Source organism: Pectinophora gossypiella, chromosome 23 (assembly GCF_024362695.1).
Source record: "Pectinophora gossypiella chromosome 23, ilPecGoss1.1, whole genome shotgun sequence".
Lineage (NCBI taxonomy): Eukaryota > Metazoa > Arthropoda > Insecta > Lepidoptera > Gelechiidae > Pectinophora > Pectinophora gossypiella.
In genome coordinates, this window is record NC_065426.1 from 8155025 (window position 1) to 8178099 (window position 23075).

General features: G+C 36.2%; 2 protein-coding genes across 4 annotated transcripts in view; one reads left to right on the plus strand and one right to left on the minus strand.

Annotated features, from left to right (window-relative positions):
* The first annotated feature begins 1068 nt into the window (after window positions 1-1068).
* LOC126377537 (NEDD4-binding protein 1-like) lies at window positions 1069-17663 on the plus strand. Of its 2 annotated transcripts, none has more exons than XM_050025327.1 (6): window positions 1069-1230; window positions 3122-4018; window positions 4560-4735; window positions 12922-13023; window positions 13624-13743; window positions 14223-17663. In XM_050025327.1, exons 1-6 carry the CDS (start codon window positions 1201-1203, stop codon window positions 14500-14502), a joined length of 1605 nt encoding a protein of 534 aa, XP_049881284.1. In that variant the 5' UTR covers window positions 1069-1200; the 3' UTR covers window positions 14503-17663. The 2 variants fall into 2 exon arrangements, with proteins under 2 accessions (XP_049881284.1, XP_049881285.1); XM_050025328.1 differs by having other exon boundaries at window positions 1098-1283.
* Window positions 17664-17737: 74 nt separating this feature from the next.
* Window positions 17738-23075, minus strand: part of LOC126377531 (RNA-binding protein 25-like) — a 33821-nt gene continuing 28483 nt past the window's right edge. For both annotated transcript variants that reach the window (XM_050025317.1, XM_050025318.1), the window contains 3 exons: window positions 22864-22958; window positions 22167-22269; window positions 17738-21135 (listed from right to left, as the gene is read on the minus strand). In XM_050025317.1, the coding sequence (XP_049881274.1) occupies window positions 20497-21135; window positions 22167-22269; window positions 22864-22958 (837 nt within the window). In that variant the 3' untranslated portion in view covers window positions 17738-20496. The remainder of the gene's footprint in view (window positions 21136-22166; window positions 22270-22863; window positions 22959-23075) is intronic.

Consider the following 23075-nt stretch of genomic DNA (forward strand, 5'->3'; position numbering starts at 1 on the left):
GACCAAATAAACTAAGAAGGTACCCACATGTCACCGAGCTTTCTGTTAGACCAACGTACTAAATGGTGAGTGAGCTGTATCGCTGCCGTCTATAATGATTGAGCCAACTGTGTTAGTGAAAATTGCACACTCATTGGTGCAAGTTTGGTACCGAGAAATCTAACAGTTGCTCCCCATGAGAATCAACACGACAATCAGAATCATGTCTTTCCCTTCAGAGTGACTTCTCTTTCTTATTCTTTGTTTTATCCACGGAAAGTAGTACCTAAACTGAATACTTTTTGTATAGGTAAACGAAATCTTTACACTCCAAAAAAAACTATAAAAAATAGATCTGGTTAGTACTAGAAAGTATTATAATAAAAGTATTATAAAAAGTAACGATAATGTGTAGTGACGACGCTATTGTGGGCAACGCGCCTGTGTGGCCTCTCCTTCATAGAAGCACCGCAAAACATTTAACCTTAAATAAAACCCCAAATAACGAGTCTAAATATCGACCAAAATTGCACACATAATAATAATAATATGGACCCCAGTGAGGGCCAGAGCTATACGCTGGCAGGGTGGAAGTGAAAGATGCATAAGTCGCGAGTTGGTGAGGCGGATAAACCGCCTCGCAGAAAGCTGTGTACACCTTTCGACACCGTGAGCTTCCTGTCGCATAGGCTAGGTGGCTCATCCAGCGAGAGGCGAGTCACCACCTGCTCATTTTATCCACGTTTACCAACATTTGTCGAGCAGACGCTGTAGTCCCCCATAGTCCTAGTATCCGGTCCATTAACCCCCAACCCAAATAGCTCAGTTTTTAGCGCAGGCACCACGTCACGTGTTTTTAGCGCATATCAAATAAATAAAACAAATGAAAAGAAGCAGTGAAAACAGGATAAAAAGAAACTACAGTGAAACTAGGCACAAAAAGATTTTATTGAGCTATCATTTTCCAGAGCGTATATCCGAACGTTCACACGTTCACACAACGATTTTTTTTGGCTCTTTGTTGGGCTCTTTGTAACCAGGCCAAAAATTCAAGAAAAAAAATTTTTTTTGACTTTCGAGTCAGTCGGAAACTGTCAAAATAACGGCGCCATTTTTCCTTATAATTTTGTTGTTGTCTTGCAAAGGCAAAAATTAATTAAAGTTACATAAATATACGTGTAAAATTACTATAGTGTGTTACGATTGTTTTAATAATATAAAATGGGGAAGCCGTCGGGCTCTCGTGCTTGTGTTAGTGAAAATATTTGTTCTATTTTTGTGTAACACTTTATTTTGGATACCAAGTGGGTAAACTATAACTTTTTAAGCATGTAAGGCTTATTGGTGGAAAATAAAGTGGTGCATTCTGTTCTACGAAGCTTTACTTACACGCATATGTCGCTTTTTGTGTTTTCAGTTATTTTTTTTTATGAAGTAAGATAAAGAGAGATTTCAGATTTCCTAAGCTCCCTTAACCTTCACAAAATAACCTACAGATTGCAAAAACAACGTAATTAGCCGTGTTTGATATAATTTCCATTACTTTGTCGTACAACTAACATTTTGTTTTAATATTGTAACTGTTTGTATGGTATTATGGTTCACTTTCCCTGCATACTAGCTTTTACACCAAATCACTATCGATTATTTATTATTATTATTAAATGGCACGATCCTAATGCACTAAGATTGTAGGTCTTATAGGACATTGAGTCCTATAGATTGTGTAGTGCACCAATCTATAGGACTCAATGTCTGGGATCAGGCAATGTAGCCTCATTGGTGGATGGGGCAATTTCACCATACATTTTGTAGGTACCTACACCCATTGCATTGGGTAATGTAATAAGCCCTTATACAGCATGATTACACCCGATTACACCCAAACACCTATTTGTAATAAAAAATCTAGACCTGTTGAATATGTTTGCACTATAAGTGTTTTCATTCTGAGTATGTCAGATGTGTGGTTAACCACAATCTATAGTTTTTTATGCTGTGTAAATATAATATTATGTAACAAATTAGCAAGTCATTTAATCTTTAATTCCCATTATTTATTTGCAGTAACTAAAAGTAACACAGTATGAGAGACATAAAAAAAAGGGTTTATTTTGCTTTCTAACTAAAATATACAGAATGTATTAAATACATACACAATGCTCTCCTCTAGTCTGATCAAGTAGTGAAGACCATTTGAGGCACAATATGTCAGGAAAACATGTAATAATCTACATAGTATATCTTTTTAAGATTGAGCCTTTTAGTAAACAAATAACCGACACTGTTTCTTATGTTCTCGTTCACACACCATATTTTTCATGTAAAATGTTTTAAAATCATTATACATTACATAAGGCACACTTATTTTGATAAAAAAACTTAATTATTATTTAGAAATAATAACTTCAACCCACATAACAAACAACCACCACGTTTGTTTACTATAAGATTCAATTCCACCTTAAAAAGATATATAGGTACCTTGTATCCATCAAGCTTTAAACAAAATTCAATTTGCTATCTTACATTGGAATGAATGTTTGTTTGTTTGTGTGTGTCTATGTTGTATGGTCACGGGCATTAATATGTATACACTTTGGTACCATGTCACATTAACTTTTTTGACAAATTGAACTGTAAGTCTCACTAAATGTTAAATATGTTAGTGTGACAGAGTCCTAAAGTGGGTACATTATATTGCTCACGACTGTACTCTGCTGTATGTTTTATTTACATGACTTAGGTACATATTTTTTTGTCATTTCCTTGCCATCATGTATTTCCACACACAATAGTTACAAAAATAGTGATTAGATCTTATAATTATAACACTATAAACTAGAATTATTGTGTAAATAGCAGCATGATTTTAAAAAAGTTCAATATTACTTACTTTTTGGCATTTATGTCAGCTGAGTATTCCTCTTCTGCCTAAGAAAATTGTGATAAACTTTCTAATATTTCAAATAAAAAATGTCTAAACTGAATATAAAAAAATATATTTAGGTAGGTATTAAATATGGCACATAGGATAGCACATAAAGATACATACTTTGATTATAGTGTGTGAAAGACAGAACAAAAGGTTCAACAGAACTATCTTCCATAACTATAATTATCTTCTATTATAACATTTCAGAAAAACCCAGAATCAACCAGCACCACTTCGAATAGAACCAAAATGAATGTGCCAATGACCAATCTGAAAGCTGGGAAGAAGTTGAAGAAGACACGTCACAAGACAAATGCCAACATTAAGAAACTGTTTGACCATCTCCGCAGGGAGAGTCACAGTTCAATTTCCTCCGTAGACAATACTAATGACACTGTCATAGCACTAGACACTACTACACTAGACACCACGCCGCCACTACAATCGCATATCGCCGGAATATTCGCAAAAAAACGGAAACTCAATGATGCAGACTCCGATCCCGAATGCAAAAGAAAGAAAGAAGCTGTCAACGAGAACAACAACACTTTGATAGTTATCGATGACAGTACTTTGGTTGAGAACAACAACGAACCGGGAACTCCTAAAAAACCCTCGCAAGTCCACTGCTCAACACCGAAACACGTCCAAAATAAGGAACCAAGTTTTACACCTGTCAAAAGCAAAAATATTAAGAGATGTAATTCTTTAGTAACAACAGACATAACCACTGAAATAACTGATCTAACCAAAGAAATAAATCGCGATTCGTATTTAACAATAGATTTGACTACCGAATCGTTGAACTGTAGTTCTATAGATAAAAGCCAAACTACGGTTATAGATTTGGAGAATTCAGTTGATAACGCAGACTGTACAGTTGTATCAGTTAGCAACACAAATTTATCAATGAGTGGAGATTCTGATGTTACCGTATTGAATATGCCAAAGAATAAAAATAATCGTCAGATACGTAGATTTGTGAATGGTATAGCCAAGTTAGATCCCACTGAGAAGGGCAAGTTGTTAGAGCTTATAACGCAGAATATATTCAACGGTTGCAGTGTTTCGGATAAGGGGAAAGGCAGTTTACAAAGTCTCAAGGTAAGACAAAAGTTATAATTGTGTATTTCTCTGCTTTTCTTTTTCCCCTCCTTTGACTGGGGGGAGGCCTGTGACAGTGGGGATAGTCTGTTTTATTAACTTTTCTCTTGCACAGGAAGTGAACAAAAGAGAAAAAGCATGTTTTTAAAAAAGTCTGAATTTCATTTCATTTCATTTCATTTATTTCGGAAACAATAACAATATTGTGTTCGAACACATCTAGTAGTAGGTGAATCTGCCATTCACCAAAGTTCTCTGCCATAATATACAGGAATAGATCAACAGCGGGCTTAGCACCGTAAGCGCGCGACTCTTTCTCGCCTCGATATACGTCACCCGTCACTCTCTCACAGTACTGCATAGAAAGAGACAGAGGATCTCTGTCGCGGCGAGAAAGAGTCGCGTGGTTACGGTGCTAGGCCCGCTGCTCAGCATTTGTACCACTACAAAGAAGAAAAGAGGGAAAGAGATATATATTTTTATCATCAGTTTTTTCTTTTTGTTTCCTTTTTTTTTCTGATGTCCTTATTGCATATTTCAGAAAACGACAACATGTGCCACAGAAACCGTAGAGGACACTTACATTAAGGAAGTAATCCTAGGCCAGACACATTCGAGAAATAGTATAGGAAGCAACATTTATAACCCGGAACACGATGTTAAGAACAAAACTGGACTGCGAATGGTTGTCATTGACGGTAGCAATGTGGCTATGGAGTGAGTATTTAAACTTTGTATAATAGGTAAGAGTGAGTGTAGGGAAGAAGACAACTTTAAGCCAGCGCGATAAAAGTCTTGAAAGTTTTCTTGGAGTGCAAGTCTTTTGAAGTCTTGACCTTTGTTGTTTTCGTGGCTTATGCTGCCTCCACTCCATTAGGTGTGAGGACGCCCTTATGTTATCATGTCAAGGATATTTATTCAAGAAGTTGAAGTTGAAGAATATCCTGACGTCTGTAGATACTGTGGGCAGTAGTTCTGCCTGCCCTACATGGTACTGAGCGTGAAGAAAAATGAAAAGAAAATGTCGGCATTATCGTTCGTGGAAATATAGATACATTTACGAGTATAATAGAGATGCGCCGAATAAAGATTTAATCGAGTAACCCGAATATTAATAGGTGTGAGTAATACCGAACCGAATATTCGGTCGAATTATTCTGTTCCTCAAATATGCGACTCTAAAACTTGTACATTACGAATTATATACGAATATTCGGCGCATTTCTATTTTAATGTTGTGGTGTAAAAATCACACTTACTCGCTCATTTTTATGGGTAATGTAGAGGCGTGAAGGCGGCTAATAGGACAAACAGAGGGGTAAAAAAAAAAACCACAGAATCTCGAGAGTCAATTCATCTAAAAAAGCAATATTGCTATTTGACATTTGTTTGCATTGCACACATACTTTTATTTTAATAATATCAAATTGCAATATAGATTTTTTTAGATTAGTTGCTTCGATGTGGCCTTTTTAACCCCCGAGATATTACTATGATATCGTATGCATGGGCCTACAACAGGATAAAAAGGTAATGTAGTAGCAATATTTTTTCATCTTTGTCGTGTCGTCAGCCTAAATTGCTATTGGCGTTTGGGTGGCACAGAATAGATAATACTACGTATAGAAAACCGTAATTCCCCGCCCCGCACCAGTTCGTATCGGGCGCCGACTTCAAGGAGTAAATGGGAACGGGTATCATTTAAGCTATCACCAATTTAATTAGTTTTGTGTTTCTTAAATAATAGGGTTTGTCCTCAAAATAGTAGATCTGTCACCAAAATGTAGTCACCAAACAATGCAAAATCAGTTCCACAATAAATCACCTAAAATCCTGAGATATAAGGTCTAGTACCAAATAAATGTTTTTGTATGTATTATAATAGGTGTGTCCTAATAAGTATTTAAACAAACTAATTTAAAGAGATTACCAATAAATCATATTATGTTACTAGAAAATTGCATTAAGTTCAAATAAAAAATTAGGGTTGTCATCATCGTTTCAACCAAAAGATTCTGCTACTTAACTAGACTCCCAAGGTAGGTAGGTAGGTAGTATAAATTATATTTAGCAGAGTAGTAAATAAAACAATTAAAGTCAATATAATCAATATTTATTGTTTAAAATAATTACCACTGAACAATCAGCGCTGGTTTAAAATAGCTGGCTTATGGCACGCCGCCCGCGTCGCGCATCGTGTGATCGAACCTAGTTACCTACTACCCATCGTTGAGGCCGGATTAGTCAATTTTTAAAGCGCGTCAATTTGTCTCCGCCCCTTTGATCATTTTTTCATTAAAATTATAAATTGATGTATTAAATTGGTAACGAATACTATTAATTTAATATCTGAACGAAATAAAATGTTACTACTGTATTGGTGACAAAATATCAAATAAAAAGGAGTCGCAGTCAGGGATCGATAATCGATTTATTTGGTGACAGATCTACCATTCTGAGCACAGAGTTATTATTTAAGTAACAAAACTGTTATTATAAGAACGAAGTTTATATTCATGTAATGCAATATAATTTTATTGGTTATCGATCTCTTATTTTACACATATATTAACATTAATTTGATAATTCATACCTGGGAACAATTTTTGTTTATCTGAGAACGAAAATATTTCGTGGCGATAGATCTATTTATTAGGTGATACATCTTGATGACAAATATAAATTTTGGTGATAGAAAATATAGTCCCCAATGGGAACTCGCGCAGCCTGTCCCGTTCGCACTTAACGGTAAGAATGAGATTTTTGTATGGAGTACAGTCATGAGCAATATCATGTACCCACTTTAGAACCCTGTCGCACTATCATATTTGACATTTAATGAGACTTACGGTGTAATTTGTCAAAAAAGTTATTGTGACATGGTTTCAAAGTGTATACATATTAGTACTCGTGACTGTACCCGGGATGACGTGAACTAAGCAGTCTCTCTTCCTGTCTCGGTAAGTAAAAAAAACCACCAGGGCCCTGTTTTATAAAGCTGACAATTCGACAAATCTGTCAAAAAATGACAAAATTGTAGAATTGTCGCGCTTAGGCTGTTTTATAAAGGTAACAATTATGTCAAAAATCGACCGTGAAAACGTGACATATTTGTCATTTAAAAAAGCGTTTAATAAAACTCGACATATGTCAAAAAACCACAGTCAAATTATTACGTCACCACAATTGTGGGATTGTCGTGACAATTATGACGAATTTTGACATATTTGTAAATAATAATGTTTTATGAAGCTAAATGAGGGTAGAATAGAAAAAATATTAACAAAGTAAAAGAAAGAATCAATCACTAGTGCAACTTCGATTGTTTGTTTTGATCGCGTGTGATGGAAATGCACAAGAAACTAAGTATTTTGGGGATTATCTATGAAAATAGAAACATACTGTTTGGGAAGTTTAGTGCCCAATTGACTTTCACTGCTCGATGATAGTACCATTTTTTGTAATGCGTGTTTTATAAACACTTTCTTACTCCTTTAAAATTCAAAATAAAGTTTCGCGACAGAGGGTAACTCTCCTGTCAGAATTGTCGGACAATTCTACAAATATGTCAATATGTCGTGACAATTTTCTGTTTAATAAAGCTGATTTGACAAGTTTTTCACGACAAATTGTCACCTGTCACCTGTCGCCCAAAAAGTTTTATTAAACAGAAATATGTCGAATTGTCGCGACAATTCGACATATTTGTAAATTTTCCACCGTGACAAATTTGTCGCCTGTCAGTTTTATTAAACAGAAAAAATTTAGGATTGTCACTTTTTGACATATGTCGACTTGTCGAATTGTCAGCTTTATAAAACAGGGCCCTGGGCCTTGTCGACTTGTCGAATTGTCAGCTTTATAAAACAGGGCCCTGGGCCCTGTTTTATAAAGCTGACAATCCGACAAGTCGACATATGTCAAAAAGTGACAATCCTAAATTTTTTCTGTTTAATAAAACTGACAGGCGACAAATTTGTCACGGTGGAAAATTTACAAATATGTCGAATTGTCGCGACAATTCGACATATTTCTGTTTAATAAAACTTTTTGGGCGACAGGTGACAGGTGACAATTTGTCGTGAAAAACTTGTCAAATCAGCTTTATTAAACAGAAAATTGTCACGACATATTGACATATTTGTAGAATTGTCCGACAATTCTGACAGGAGAGTTACCCTCTGTCGCGAAACTATATTTTGAATTTTAAAGGAGTAAGAAAGTGTTTATAAAACATGCATCACAAAAAATGGTACTATCATCGAGCAGTGAAAGTCAATTGGGCACTAAACTTCCCAAACAGTATGTTTCTATTTTCATAGATAATCCCCAAAATACTTAGTTTCTTGTGCATTTCCATCACACGCGATCAAAACAAACAATCGAAGTTGCACTAGTGATTGATTCTTTCTTTTACTTTGTTAATATTTTTTCTATTCTACCCTCATTTAGCTTCATAAAACATTATTATTTACAAATATGTCAAAATTTGTCATAATTGTCACGACAATCCCACAATTGTGGTGACGTAATAATTTGACTGTGGTTTTTTGACATATGTCGAGTTTTATTAAACGCTTTTTTAAATGACAAATATGTCACGTTTTCACGGTCGATTTTTGACATAATTGTTACCTTTATAAAACAGCCTAAGCGCGACAATTCTACAATTTTGTCATTTTTTGACAGATATGTCGAATTGTCAGCTTTATAAAACAGGGCCCTGAAGTCAATATTTGTGTCACCGACAACGACAAAAACATCCTAGATTTTTTGTCTTTTCCAAAATCTCCGGTTTGTTCTTTTTTTAAGCCGGGGCTTTGAATCAATCAAATTTTCATGCTTTGTATTACTGCGACGGATAAGATCTGTTGTGATCGCCGCCTTATGTGTTACCAATTTAAACGGCTATCACATTGCCCTGTCCACCGGGCTAGATGCGTCAAGGTCTCTTTTCCGATCAGATCGTGTATTCTAATAGTAAATTGGCGGGGCGTAACCATGGTAACCACGATCTCGGTCACGGTTAGTGGGGAGTGGTTATGGTAACCATTCGAGACTCTGACGCATCTAGCCCGATGGACAGGGTAATAACCGCTATAAGTAAGTTCTAACTGGGACTGGTTATTGACTTTCGGTGTTTTGAAATACACACCTAAGGTGTTGACGTAGACACCTAATTTTATTTTAAATTATACCTGTCATTTTCTTATCCGCCGAAAAGGAAAGGGACGAAATCAACATGCTAAAAAAGTATAGCACATCTTTAACGACCACTTCAAAGTATCGTTGGTTTATAACGCGACAGATGCGTCCTATTGTTTCATTCACTCATTCATTTATGATTTAGAGCTGTAAATCTTCCGCCCCTTTCCTATTCGGTGGGTAAGAAAATGACAGGTATAAATTAGGTGTCTGCCAGAATCAGCACTGTAATTATTATTTTTCCAAATAAAAACAACTTCCACCAAAATATTCGGATTGAGTTATATTTTCCACTGATCTTATTTTTATTAAATATATTTTTAAACATATAAGCGATTGTATAATCTCTATATATATTATTGATATCTATGCGATGCGATATTTCCATTGTAACCTGTTTTTGCATAATTATAATCATAACTTATTAAAAGGAAGGTAAGTTTAGTTGTAAGGAAATCTGTCATATCATAAGACTTAATAAGTAAGTGCAGTATGAAGTGCGGGTTCGAATCCTGTGCCGAATTGATGATCTGGTTTTTTTCTTCAATCTCCATTTCAAAATCCATCAAATTCGTAGGACAAATTTTAATATCTTAAGTAATTCATTTTATAAAGTACCTTCATATTAATTATTATTTAATAAATAAAAAATGATAATTTGATATTTTTTAAATGAAAATTTAAAACAATAATTTTATAAAATTAAATTACAAGGATCAATACGCCAATGATTCTCAAAAATATTGCCGAGAATTTTATGTCAAATCTTAATTATGAAGAACTACTAAATAAAAGTAATATCTTTTCATAAATATATTTTTGACTAGATTGATAAAATGTATTGGCGAAATGTATTTGTTGGCGATTACTCCACCGACAAGAGCGCAGCTCTTAAATAGAGAGAGATAAAATGTGTAAAATAATAATTATTACTATTTATTATGGAAATTCACATAATATGACACACAATTGGGTATGTGTACGAATTTTAATATTTTTGCTTTTCATGCAGTTGTTTTTTACGATTTAAAAAAAATATGTCCTAAAGTAGGCTGAATGTGAGTGAAATTTTATATTGACATTTTGTAAGGGTAATGTGCCTAAACTATGGGCGGTCCCTAAGAGTACTTGGGCCCAATAAGATAGATACAAATAACATTTGGTTAATTTTTCATTTCTTTAACTAATTTTAAATAGCATAAGCTTCAAATAAACATGATGGGTGTTAGTGATCCTCATTATTATTGAAGTTATTAAGTTTGGTAAACGCATACTGATATAATTTATATACTTTATTGCACTACTAGTTTCGCAAACATGAAATGGACGGGGAGGACTAAGAGAGATCTCTTCCGGCCAACCCAGAGGTAGTATAACAATATCTGCGGGAGAATAAAAAGAGGTGCAATATATGAAATACATTATAATAATTATATTTACATAAAATAATAATAACTTATAGGACACCTTACCCTAGTGATGACTACAGATTATATTAAATTTTATTTATTATAAGCAGCATTTGGCAACGACAATTTGGGTAAACAGTCTACCTTTAGAGAGCGATTATTGCTAAAATAAAAACCACCTGGCTAATAATAAGGAAAGAGGAAGAAATAATTAAGACGAAACTAGCATAACTTTTTTCCCGAACATACCGAATTGTGTGTTAGTAATATAATCAAACCTTTTGTATGGAGATTTGAGAGCTAAACTCGTATTCGGCTTGGGTTAATGGAGATACAATCAGACATCACTTACTTATGTGTTTTTTCGTCACAAAAGGGACAATTTGTACGCCCATTAGACATGTTGACTTAGTTTACTTTGCAAGAAAATTTCGTACTTTTAGTAAAAGTTTTAAGTAATTAAATACATAAGTCAGTAATTCACTTAATTTCCACCCTAGCCATAGAGGCAGCCAATCAGCTCGCGACACCAAACACTTCAGGACCCCGATACCGACCCCGCCGGCGTGGTCGACGATTTCCCTCATTCAGCGCTTATCGCTATCGACCCACTAGGGTCGATTAATTCTTTCAAATATTTTTCCTCTCAGACGACGCCCTGAGCCGAGGTTCGCGCCCAACTGGGCACCCTCAGGCCTGTTGTCTTAAACGTTGTACCGGGTGAGAGCCTTCAGCGCTCCCCATTTGTCCGGCCAAGTAGTTAATGCCATCTGCGGCAAATCTACAATAAGTCACGTCAAAAAAAAAAAACTTAATTTCCAATAATAAAATCGTTCTTAGAATGTTGGAGATACCAATTGAATGGCAACACTTATGTCATCAATGGGCTAGCAATGGCGGCTTGTCATAGGATTGAGCATACCTGGTGTACTTATACCATGGATATAATAATTACATGTTATGACTACAGACTTTCTTTCTTTGGCGGCTCAATAATAACCCTGACAGGGTTCATGAGGTTGGTAATCCACCTCATAACCCATAGACGAGTAAGAATGCACGGGTCAGCCGTCGCCGATATAAGATACATTATTTATTTTTGTTGAAGTTAAGCAACTTTCGCAAAGTCCGGTCATAGGATGGGTGACCACAAAAAAAAAGTTTTCATCTCGAGCTTCTCCGTGCTTCGGAAGGCACGTTAAGCCGTTGGTCCCGGCTGCACTAGCAGTCGTTAATAACCACCAATCCGCACTGGCTCCGCGTGGTGGGTTAAGGCCCGATCTCCCTATCCATCCATAGGGCAGGCCCGTGCCCCAGCAGTGGGGACGTTAATGGGTTGGTGATGATGACATTATTTATAGTATATATGATTGTCTGTGATGGGTTTAATAGATGCCATACATAAATAAATTTAAAAATAAAAATCAATACAAAATGTCCCTTTTGTTACGTATGATATAGTTTTAGGAAATATTTTTAATGAAAGGCCGCTGTCTTTGTGAAATATGTTCCCCTTTTAACATAACTTTACGCCTATGATCCATATATGGCGTCTGCATTTTGGGTTCGAATCCCAAATTAAGCATTTTTTTGTTTAAATAATATTTAAATATTGTTTTTTAAAGCATGCGGCGTTTGTATAGGGATCCGGGTTCGGTACCCGTTTTGACAAGGGTTTTGTTAAATGAAAATTACTTAATAATAAATAATTACTGGGTTTTTATGCATAAAATTAATACCTCCCTTTACGTCGAATTCCACTATACATTATAGGATTTATAGCGTGATCAAAGCAAAAACTTAAAGGTATTCTTTCGGAAGAATTGTTATAATCGCTTTTCTTATTTTCCCAAAGGTTACAAAGTGAAAATTTAAATCGATAAAAAGTAATATTAGTACCAAATATTCAGAGGAGCTCGGTGACGCAGCGGTTAACGCGATCGGTCTGCGATTGTTGAAGTTAAGCAACTTTCGCAAAGGCCGGTCATAGGATGGGTGACCACAAAAAAGCCCACCTTTTGTAACATTTTTGTATTAAGAGTTTAAAGTCAGAGCGAACGTCCTTTAAATTTTTAAAATCTCGGCCTTAGGAGATTAGAAATCAGAATCATTTATTCAACGTAATTATCATGGATAACCTTGTTGGAAGTCAATGTAACTACTAAAAAATTTTAATAATAAAGGTCATTCGGCGTTAAGGAAATTATTGCTAGAATTAAGTTATAGTGGGAACCGACGTAAAGGGAGTCATTCAATGCTAAACACTAATTATATTATCTAATATTACAGACACAACCGAGGCAGGAACTTTTCAGTGAAAGGTCTCAAAATATGCATTGACTACTTTTTGCAGCGCGGACATGTAGTGAAGGCGTTTGTCCCCAGATTCAGGTAAACGATATAAACAAATATCCCATTCTACATAAAATCTTTTCACTAGCATTGACCCGTTTCCACGGGGTCCGCTTACCTAATCTGAAGATTTGACAGCACCGGTTTTTTACAGAAGCGACTGTCTGTCTGTCCTTCCAACACGCGAAGGGAAAACTATCACATTCCGGTTAGGTCACATATCTCCGAAAACGCATTTCTCGGGAATGTGGGTTTCCTCACGATGTTCACCATCACCGCTGAGCACGTGATAATCATTTATGATCCAATTCCTATTTAATAAAAAACCCTAAAAATTTCCCCGGTTCGAGGTCCCGGGTTAAAATCCCGGTGGGGACATGTCACAAAAATCACTTTGTGATCCCTAGTTTGGTTAGGACATTACAGGCTGATCACCTGATTGACCAAAAAGTAAGATGATCCGTGCTTCGGAAGGCACGTTAAGCCGTTGGTCCCGGTTACTACTTACTGATGTAAGTAAGTAGTCGTTACATGAGCCATCTCAGGGGCCTTTGGCGGCTCAATAGTAACCCTGACACCAGGGTTGATGGGGTTGGTGATCCACCACACGACCCACACGATAGAAGAAGACGGTTTCAGGTGCAAGTATGGTAAGAGCACGGACCCTCGGCTGCTGGACGAGCTGGAGCGACGCGGGCTGGTCGTCTACACGCCCTCGCGGGAGATACAGGGACGGATGGTCACCTCCTACGATGACAGGTTGGTCACACCGATGTGGGAGAGATAAAACTTAAAATTACCAAGGGTTGGGGCCTGGTGACCTGTAGTACGGTCACGAGCATTAATATGTATACACTTTGGTACCATGTCACATTGACTTTATTGTCAAATTGAACTATAAGTTTCCTAAATGTCAAATATGTTAGTGCGACAGAGTCCTAAAGTGGGTACATTATATTGCTCATGACTGTACAAGGGAAATCCGTTTACAAGCACCCGCTCCCTTAAAATACACTTGTATTGTATCACAATGCTAGCGTACTAAGAATTTTTTTGTTTTGTGTTTTAAGTGGAGAAATAAACCTTTTACTATTATTTATTATTAATGAGGGAATTTCCAATCGGCGTTCCCCAAAAACACGATAGATGGCGTTGTTCACTTTTAACATGATAATTAATTAACACTTGCGTGTTGTTATTTTTTTTTTCATTTACATGTTTTAAAACTCATCTTTCAGGTACATCGTCCAATGTGCCGCGGAATTTGACGGCGTTATTGTGTCCGGCGATAACTATAGGGACCTCCTATTGGAAAACCCGAGGTGGAGATTTGTCATAGAGAATAGACTGTTGCCTTTTACTTGGGTGAACGATATGATAATGTTTCCCAGAGACCCTTTAGGCAGGCAAGGCCCGTCTTTAGAACAATTCTTGAGGCATCCCGCCCCTGCCCAATCCGATAGACCGAATGTAACTAACTGCCAAATTTATCAGCTACAGACTAAACGGGGAGTTTAAACAGGCCACATCGAAGCAACTCATCTGAAAAGCAATTTGACATTGGCGCATATAAAAGTAAGTGCGCAATATCAAGAAATGTTAAAAAGCAATTTTTTTATGAATTGCTTCGATGTGGCCTTTTTAACTGCCCTGGTTGGTTTCCAACTAAGCGGAGAGGAGAAACTAAGAGTCTACCAATCACAGCCTGCCAGAAAGAGAAGACAGAGAGATGCATGTATTATTTCAGGGCGCCACACCAACAAATACAAACCTTACTGTCTCCCAAGATACAGGTTTATTCCTAATCTGGGAACCAAAGTATACCAAAGCTTTTATAGATAAACTACTAATTTTACTCTATTCATGCTAATTCCTGTAAACACCATCTCATTTTATTTTAAGTTATATCTGTCATTTTCTTATCCGCCGAAAAGGAAAGGGACGGGTAATCGACAAGCATAAAATTTATGGAACACACGTCAATTTTTTGCAGAAATTTAAAACAACCGTCTAAAAATTTTATATCGGCTAATAACCCGACAGATTTAAGTAGACATCACGTCAAACGGGTTGCATACCCGCGAGATGCCTATTTTATTCGCACGGATTATTAATTCATTTTAAAATTAACTTGTTGACAATCATCCGTCCTTTTCCTTTTCGGCGGATACGAAAATGACGGGTATAACTTAAAATAAAATTAGGTGTCTGCAAGAATCGGGGCCATTGTCTTCTTTTTAGGAAAAAATAAATTACATAAACACACATAACATCAATATAAAAGTAACAAACAAAACTGAAGATAAAAAGTAATAAAAAGAAAATAATTAGTAACTTAGGTATTTATTAAGCTCTATTTCTTTTTTTCTCGCGGTGATTGGCTATGCTCCTCTTTTCTCCGCTCTGGTGGAAACCCACCTCGCCCAGAGACTATTTAAACAATAAATATTTGATAATATAAAAGGACTTAGGGCCTTACCTACAGGGTTTTTGTCAATGAAAAGTGTACTTCAATGTAATAATACTATACAGTTGTAGTGTGAATTTTGCAAATTATGCGACTTCTTTGTTACTTCTACGGTAAACTTTGAAGAAAATATCTCGCCATTTCCCCGGCCAAGTAAATATAAAAGTGTTACAATGTTATCAGTTTGCCCATTCTATTTTAACAATATGTATTTCCCGGTTTTCATTGGCTAGACTCCCTGAGAAATAGTAATAAGTGATAATTATAATCTTTACTGTCAGTCGAAAAACGCCTATTAATGTTAGTAATACTATTTTATATAACCATAAATATTTTGGTACATTACCTTAGCATTTGGTGTGTTACCAAAGAACAATGCTCGCTGCACACAGAGCTGGCTAAACGGGATTTGAAAGCTCTAAAGAAAATCCCGCGCCCTACTCTGTGTGAGTCCAGCTTAACCTTATCTAAAGAGATATTGTGATATATTTGATGTATTTGTTTATATGAAAGGCAAGCTATGCTAGGCTGGTGCCATAAGGTACGAGATTCTCAGGTTTCCATGATATGCTTTGTAAGTAGGTAGGTATGTAGTCATGAGCAATGTGCCCACTTTAGAAACCTGTCGCACAAATATTTTGGGGTTGAATCACCTAAGGGAACTCCACAAAACACTTTCCTATGCATCTGTCCTTTTCTGTCACTCAAAACGGACAGTTGCTGGAGCGAGACAGAGCGACCGCGGCAGAATCCACGAGGCGATGGCCCATGCGTATGCTTGCTCTCGCTCTAGCGAATGACGGATCTGAGTAACAGAAAGTACGATGAGGTGCTTTCACATAATGGTTCGTCACTTAATGAGATTCACAGTTCAATAGGTCAAAAAAGAATATACATATTTAAAATATATACGTATTACACTTTGTTGTTCTACACAGGGTGTTAGTGACATCGTAACAAAAACTTCGAGGGATGATTCATGCCGTGATTTGAGTTGATACGAAGTGGAATTTTCCGACGCAAAAGTATGAAATTGAAATGCATTTAAAACAAAACACTAAAATTTTCATAAATTTCACGACGGAAAATTCCATTTGATATTAACTCGGAATAATGACCTGAATCATCCCCTTCAGTATTCGTTACGATGTCACTAACACTTGTATAGTGTATTAAAAATCAAACCCATAAATACCTAGGTTTTAAGATTTCATGGGATAGGATGTTATTTACTTGAGACTTAAACATAGGTGCTGGGGAGTATTGTTTATATACTTTATACCTCTGCCTACCCCTTCTGGGATACAGGTTTGATGCTATGTTTAAGATTTCCAGAACTTTGCATTTTAATTACTCATTGGGAAGACAGAAGTATTTGAGTAGATCGTACTTTTATAAAAAATACCATTCATACTATTTGGTGAACTTACCAACTTCGAAACCTATTTGCATTTGTTACTTGGTTTTATTTGGGATTTTTATCTCATTTAATATTCAATTGCTTTTAATAATATCATTCTTATTTTATGAGCCCGTAATTACTTGTATCGACAAATTATAATTGTTAAATATTTAAATCTCTAAATGCATAAGTGTGTAGATTATAATTATAATCATAAATATGTTTGTTTTTCGACAAACATGTTTTGCGTAAGTTGTAGAATGAAACACGAGATTCGGTTTAAAACGATCGTGAATATAAAATTATATATAGATGCCGATTCTAGCAGACGTAAATTTAATTTAGTGTGCCAGTTCCTAAACTACCTGTCTCTGTCTTGCACTATTTGTAAGTAAGGGACGGCAGTATTTTTAAAACGATCAAATAAATTCAAATTAAGGTTTGTTCGCCAGAATTTTGTCAACCGTTGAATTACGTAGGAGGTAACTGTTCTTATATTATCTATGTATGGTCTCATTTGCTATTATGCCTTAGTATTAATTTAACAATATTGTTTTTAACGTTTAGGTATATTGTAGAGAAATGGCGCCAATGCTCAAAAATATTCAAATGAAAATTTTAATAATTGTACTATTATTTCTTAGTTTATAATGTTGATTCTTGTAAATATTTTATTATACAAATTGCGGTTTTGATAGCGGAAACCCCATCAGTTTTTGTTTTATAAAAATTGTGCGACTTTTTGATTAAGTTGTACAAAATACATGATATTTTTTTAACATTTTCGAAAATTAAAGTGATTTTTGGAAATTATTGCTTTTTATTTAAGAAATCTGTTTTTTTTCTACAGAACCGTTTTTTTTAGAAATGAAAATGCAACAAAATACAACAAAATGTTTTTAATAATAAAAACAGAAATATTCCACTTCAAGAGTCTTGGAAGAAACAAATACATTACAGTTCACAATTTTAAAATTTTCGTTATTTTTTACAACTATAAGATTAAAAATGGCGCGTATTATGTTAATTATTCATAAGTGTTGCCAACGTTACTTATTTAATTATTAATTGTGGCTATTTTCGTAGATATACAATACAATAATGGACAATATATTGGATGCATGTTATGTTAAAATATAAAATCGAATGATTCCGTATACAGTTTTTCTCTGACTAAAGTGAACATAACCATTGCAATACCTAATAATACAACTTACAAGAATATGTGTTTTGGCAAATAAAAACGATACAAGATTTCATGGTACCAGGGACCTTTTTAAATTGCTTGTTTCAACTCACGTTCGTATCGTGGTCTTGAATCACCTCCAAAGTTTTCGTTACGATGTCACTAACACCTTGTATACCCATTTCAAGTAGCACATTAGAACTTGTTATTTGCAAGATGAGACAGGTATATATTTACGCACGCGAGTTGAAGACGAGCGCATAAAAAATAAGGTCCCACATTAGTAGCAAAATTAGACATTTACTCTTAAGCTTAAAGCATGAAATTGTAAAAATATACCTAATTAGCTAATTTATAAAGACAACTTTTAGCTTATCTATTCTAATCTCACTTCCCAAGCTCGACTTTTGTCCTACAGTCTTTCGTTCCTTATACAATGTGCGTATTTGATACGTTACATTTTTATAACTACATCGGTGCTAATTTCTTTAGACACCATCTCATTTTATTTTCTGTTATACTTGTCATTTTCTTATCCGCCTTAACGAATGAATAATCCAGGCGAATTAAATAGGTATCTCGCTGGTATGCGAACCGTTTGACGGGTGCTGTTAAATTAATTCTGTCGGGTTACTAGCCAATGTAAAATTTTTAGAGGGTTGTTTTAGATTTCTTTAGAATTTTATGCCTGTCGATTACCCGTCCCTTTCCTTTTCGGCGGATAAGAATGAGACAGGTATAACTTAAAATACAATTAGATCGTATCGGCAATGTGGCGTATACATTGTTAAATTTACCTTGATTAATTTGATAGCACGACAGAAAGACTGTATAGAAGCTAGTACAAAAAGGTTTGTCTGGAAGAAATTGCTACCTTAGCAATAAGGCCACCTTTTGTATTCCTAAGTTGTTGACATATATTATTCCGACAGCTGTCAAATTAATAACGCAATATTTAACGGAGCTCTGTGATAGTAGCATAGAATAATACTACGTATAGAACGGACACTTCGTCCCGCACCAACTCGTATCTCATCCCCTTTGGATTTCACTTTAGTCTAAATAGCCGAAAGCCGTTAAGGAGTAAGGGAGCGCGTGCGTACTGTTTGTCTCCCTCACACTTACGCAGTAACGCGGCACACGGTAAGAACGAAATTTTCGTACGGAGTGTCCTGGCCGCGTATTGATAAGCTACCAAAGACATTCAAGCTTCTTACTTTTGATATAGTTAGCGATTTGGTTACATTACAAAGGTAGCATTTGAGTAGTAGAACATTTTGGCACCACTAACAAATAAAAAATAAAGACAACAAGATAAAGTGCAAGAAAGGGATGACCAAATCGATTTTAAAGTGAAAAACAGTTTGTATCACCTTCCTTGCTTCGGTAAACATGCAAATAATTAAAAAAATATGCATAACAACGTAACAGAAGCTCTCGAGTATATTCCCAATGGGGATAAAAACTGCCTATTTCTCCCATCAGCCGGTCTGCATGACAACCGCGCTGCGCTCGGCGCGAATTATATCGAGCGCTTGAACGAATAAACGATACGAATGCTATCTATCTATTGGTCGAAGCGCTCAATATAATTCGCGCCGCGCGCGGGGCGGTTGTCATGCAGACCCGGCTGGTGTCGCTACATTAATTACTACTAATTTTATCATTATATTATTACATGGCGGAAGGCAGGAAACCACTGCTCATTTTCCATAGAAAAGTAGCATGCAGAATGCTACACCGACAAGAGCGTGGCTCTTAAATTAGTGATGATCAATAGATAAAATACATTAAAAAAACATTTTGAGAATGATTATATAATACCAATTGTTTGTTTGCTTATCCCTGTACTATAATCATCTCAAAAATGAAAAATATAATAATTAATAAGAATTACTATTAAAATAAAAACGTGCTAAAACAAATTGAGACTATTACAAAATATTATAAATAATAAAATTACGAGAGAATTCTTTTCACTTTGGCATTGTTGAATAATAAAAAACTAAAGATTCTGCCCGACACGCTAGTTAGGGTTCACTGGTTCACTCACACGAAACCGGTATGTTTAAAATGGTAAATATAAATCAGTGATGTTCCGACTATTCGGCAAAGCAGACTAGTTGGCCAATATCATAGTTGGCTAGTCGGCATTGACGTGAACTTTAAAATGCAGAAAGTTTCTTCTCACTATCGTCAATGAAAACTGGACAGACAAAATTAGGTTAGCGCCAAAAGGCCATTTCGAGAAACAGCTGTTCAAAGTTTTTTTTTATCATAATTTTCACTCATTTATCCAATTCTAAATCGGATTGCATTGGCAGCAACATGACAGGAGGAGGGTTCGGTGGTATAATGGTTAAACAAAAATCTATTTTATTATTATAACGTCGTCCATGTGGTAACCCTAAAAAGTTTAAGATACGTCCTTCGACTGCCGATATATCGTTGGAAGGTTCAATCACATTTAGTCAACATATTATCCAACCTCATCTGCTCTAGTTGTAGCTGTCTCCTTATAGATCCCAACTGCGTTAAAATACTAACATTCTTCCCTTCATCGTTAGGTTGTGATTTCAATATATTCTTCTGTACTGCAGGCACTTTCCACTTATTCTCTACTAATTGCATCCCTTCAATCGTACTATCATCATTCCTACTTACAGTCTCTTTGGGAGAATGCCTCAAAACTGGTATAGGCGTCTCATCGTTTTCGTCTACATTTTTCGAAAACCTACATTCGAATTTTGAATCTCCCCTATCTTTAGGACGTTCGTGTACTAAGGCTTTTTCTACAATAACGTTTTTATCACTAAAGTCTAATTTGGACGAAAAATCGTTTTTGGGGTTCAAATTTTTTCTTAAATAACTATCGACGTCGTAGTTTGGTGAGAATATTGACGTGTCCGGAATGTTTGTGGAGTAAGGTAAGCGCTCTTTAGGGTAGAATTTGGGTAGTAAAGTGTTATCGCTTATCGCCGTGGGGATGTTCCGTTTGGGCTGAGTAGTCGCTCGGAGAAGCTTCTGATGTTCGTAGTCGATTTCTTTTTGCAGTGTCGAACGTTTCTTGTCGAATTCCGACGCGTTTTCATTCATCTGTGAAGGTAACATTTTATTTATTAGAAAAAAGTATACATACTTTTAGCGATCAGAAGTGGAATTATTTAGAAAATAGAGGTTGCAATATCCTTAAATTGAACCAAGTAGGATTTATATACACAAAAAATGTGAACATAAATAACATAAACTGCCTATATACGTCCCACTGCTGGGCACAGGACTCCTCTCAATCAACCGGTGAGGGTATGGAGCATACTCCACCACGCTGCTCCACTGCGGGTTGGTGTTTTTACGGCTAAGAGCCGGGACCAACGGCTTAACGTGCCCTCCGAAGCACGTAATCAACTTACTTTTTCGGACAATCAGGTGATTCAAGCCTGAAAAGTCCTTACCAAACAAAGGACAGTCTCACAAAGTGATTTCGACAATGTCCCCATCGGGAATCGAACCCTGACCTCCAGATCGTGAGCCTAACGCTCTTACCACTAGACCACGGAGGCTGTTTGTAAAAAAAAAAGTGAAATGTAAAACAAAAAACTGACTCTAGGCTACGTATGTCCGCACAGCAGGACGTTCCGAATTCAAATGAACGCCATTGCTGCTCCTTTTATAGACTTGACGTGTGATCATAGCTAAAAACTATACAATACATACACATACATAATATTATGCCTATTTCCCGTTATACGTGTATACGTATTTTTTGTCGATTTAATTTAATCTATATACCGTTGTGTGAATATGACTTATTGTAGATTTGCCGCAGATGGCATTAACTACTTGGCCGGACAAATGGGGAGCGCTGAGGGCTCTCACCCGGTACAACTTTTAAGACAACAGGCCTGAATATGCCTAATTGGGCGCCAATCTCGGCTCAGGGCGTCGTCTGAGAGGAAAAGTATTTGAAAGAATTGACTCTAGTGGGTCGATAGCGATAAGCGCCGGGGAAATCGTCGTCCACGCCGGCGGGGTCGGTATCGGGGTCCTGAAGTGTTTGGTGTCGCGAGCTGATTGGCCGCCTCTATGGCTAGAGTAATCGGGTCGTCGGGGTCGTATATGTTACTAACCGCCGTGGCAATGTCCCGTTGTTTCCCGACCTCCCTCTCCTGGGCGACCCTGAGCATCCTCAACTGTTCCTCCAGGCGTCTCATCTCTGCTTGTTCCAGCATTCTGAGGAAGTACACAAAGTTTCAATCACGACCCCATGGAAGCGACAACCTCGTTTGGAAGAAATCACTTTAACATCGGAAAATAAAACCTTAATGTTGACAAGGTGATTTATCGAAGACACCGTCAGCTAGTTTAAGCTTCTTATTGTAAGTTAACTTTCTAAAAGTAATGTTTTTTTTCCACCATTTGCAATTAAGGGGTGACTACGGCCTCCGTGATAAAAGAAAATAATCATGAATTTTGCGATGGAAAATTCCACTTGATATTAACTCAGCATCATCCCCCTCAGTTTTCGCTACGAAATCAGAATCATTTATTCAACGTAATCATCAATAAAGAAACAACGTAACGCAACTATCATCAACGTAACCATCATCAGTATCATGAATAGAGGTCAATGTAACATTTTTGAATTTACGTCATTTCGCAAGGAGAAGAAATGACAAGAAACTGCAACAGCAACACATCTTTTAAAAACCAATGAGGGTATACATTACAAGTTATTTAATAACTAGAGGAACACATTCAATACCAGACAGGGTGTTAGTGACAGCTACGATGTCACTGACACCCTGTATTAGTGTATAAACTCACTTCTCTCTAGTTTTCCGTTCTTCACGTATTCTTTGTTGTTCGAGGATCTGATTCTTGAGTTCTTGTTGGTAGAACTGCCGTCGCTCCGCCGCTTCCTGCGATAAATAAATACAATTTATTATAATCATTTGCCAATTTACACCACACACCAAGGTTGATGAAGTTGGTAATCTTCAATTTTCTCCCATCTAGGGTAGGGTTCTAAACCACTG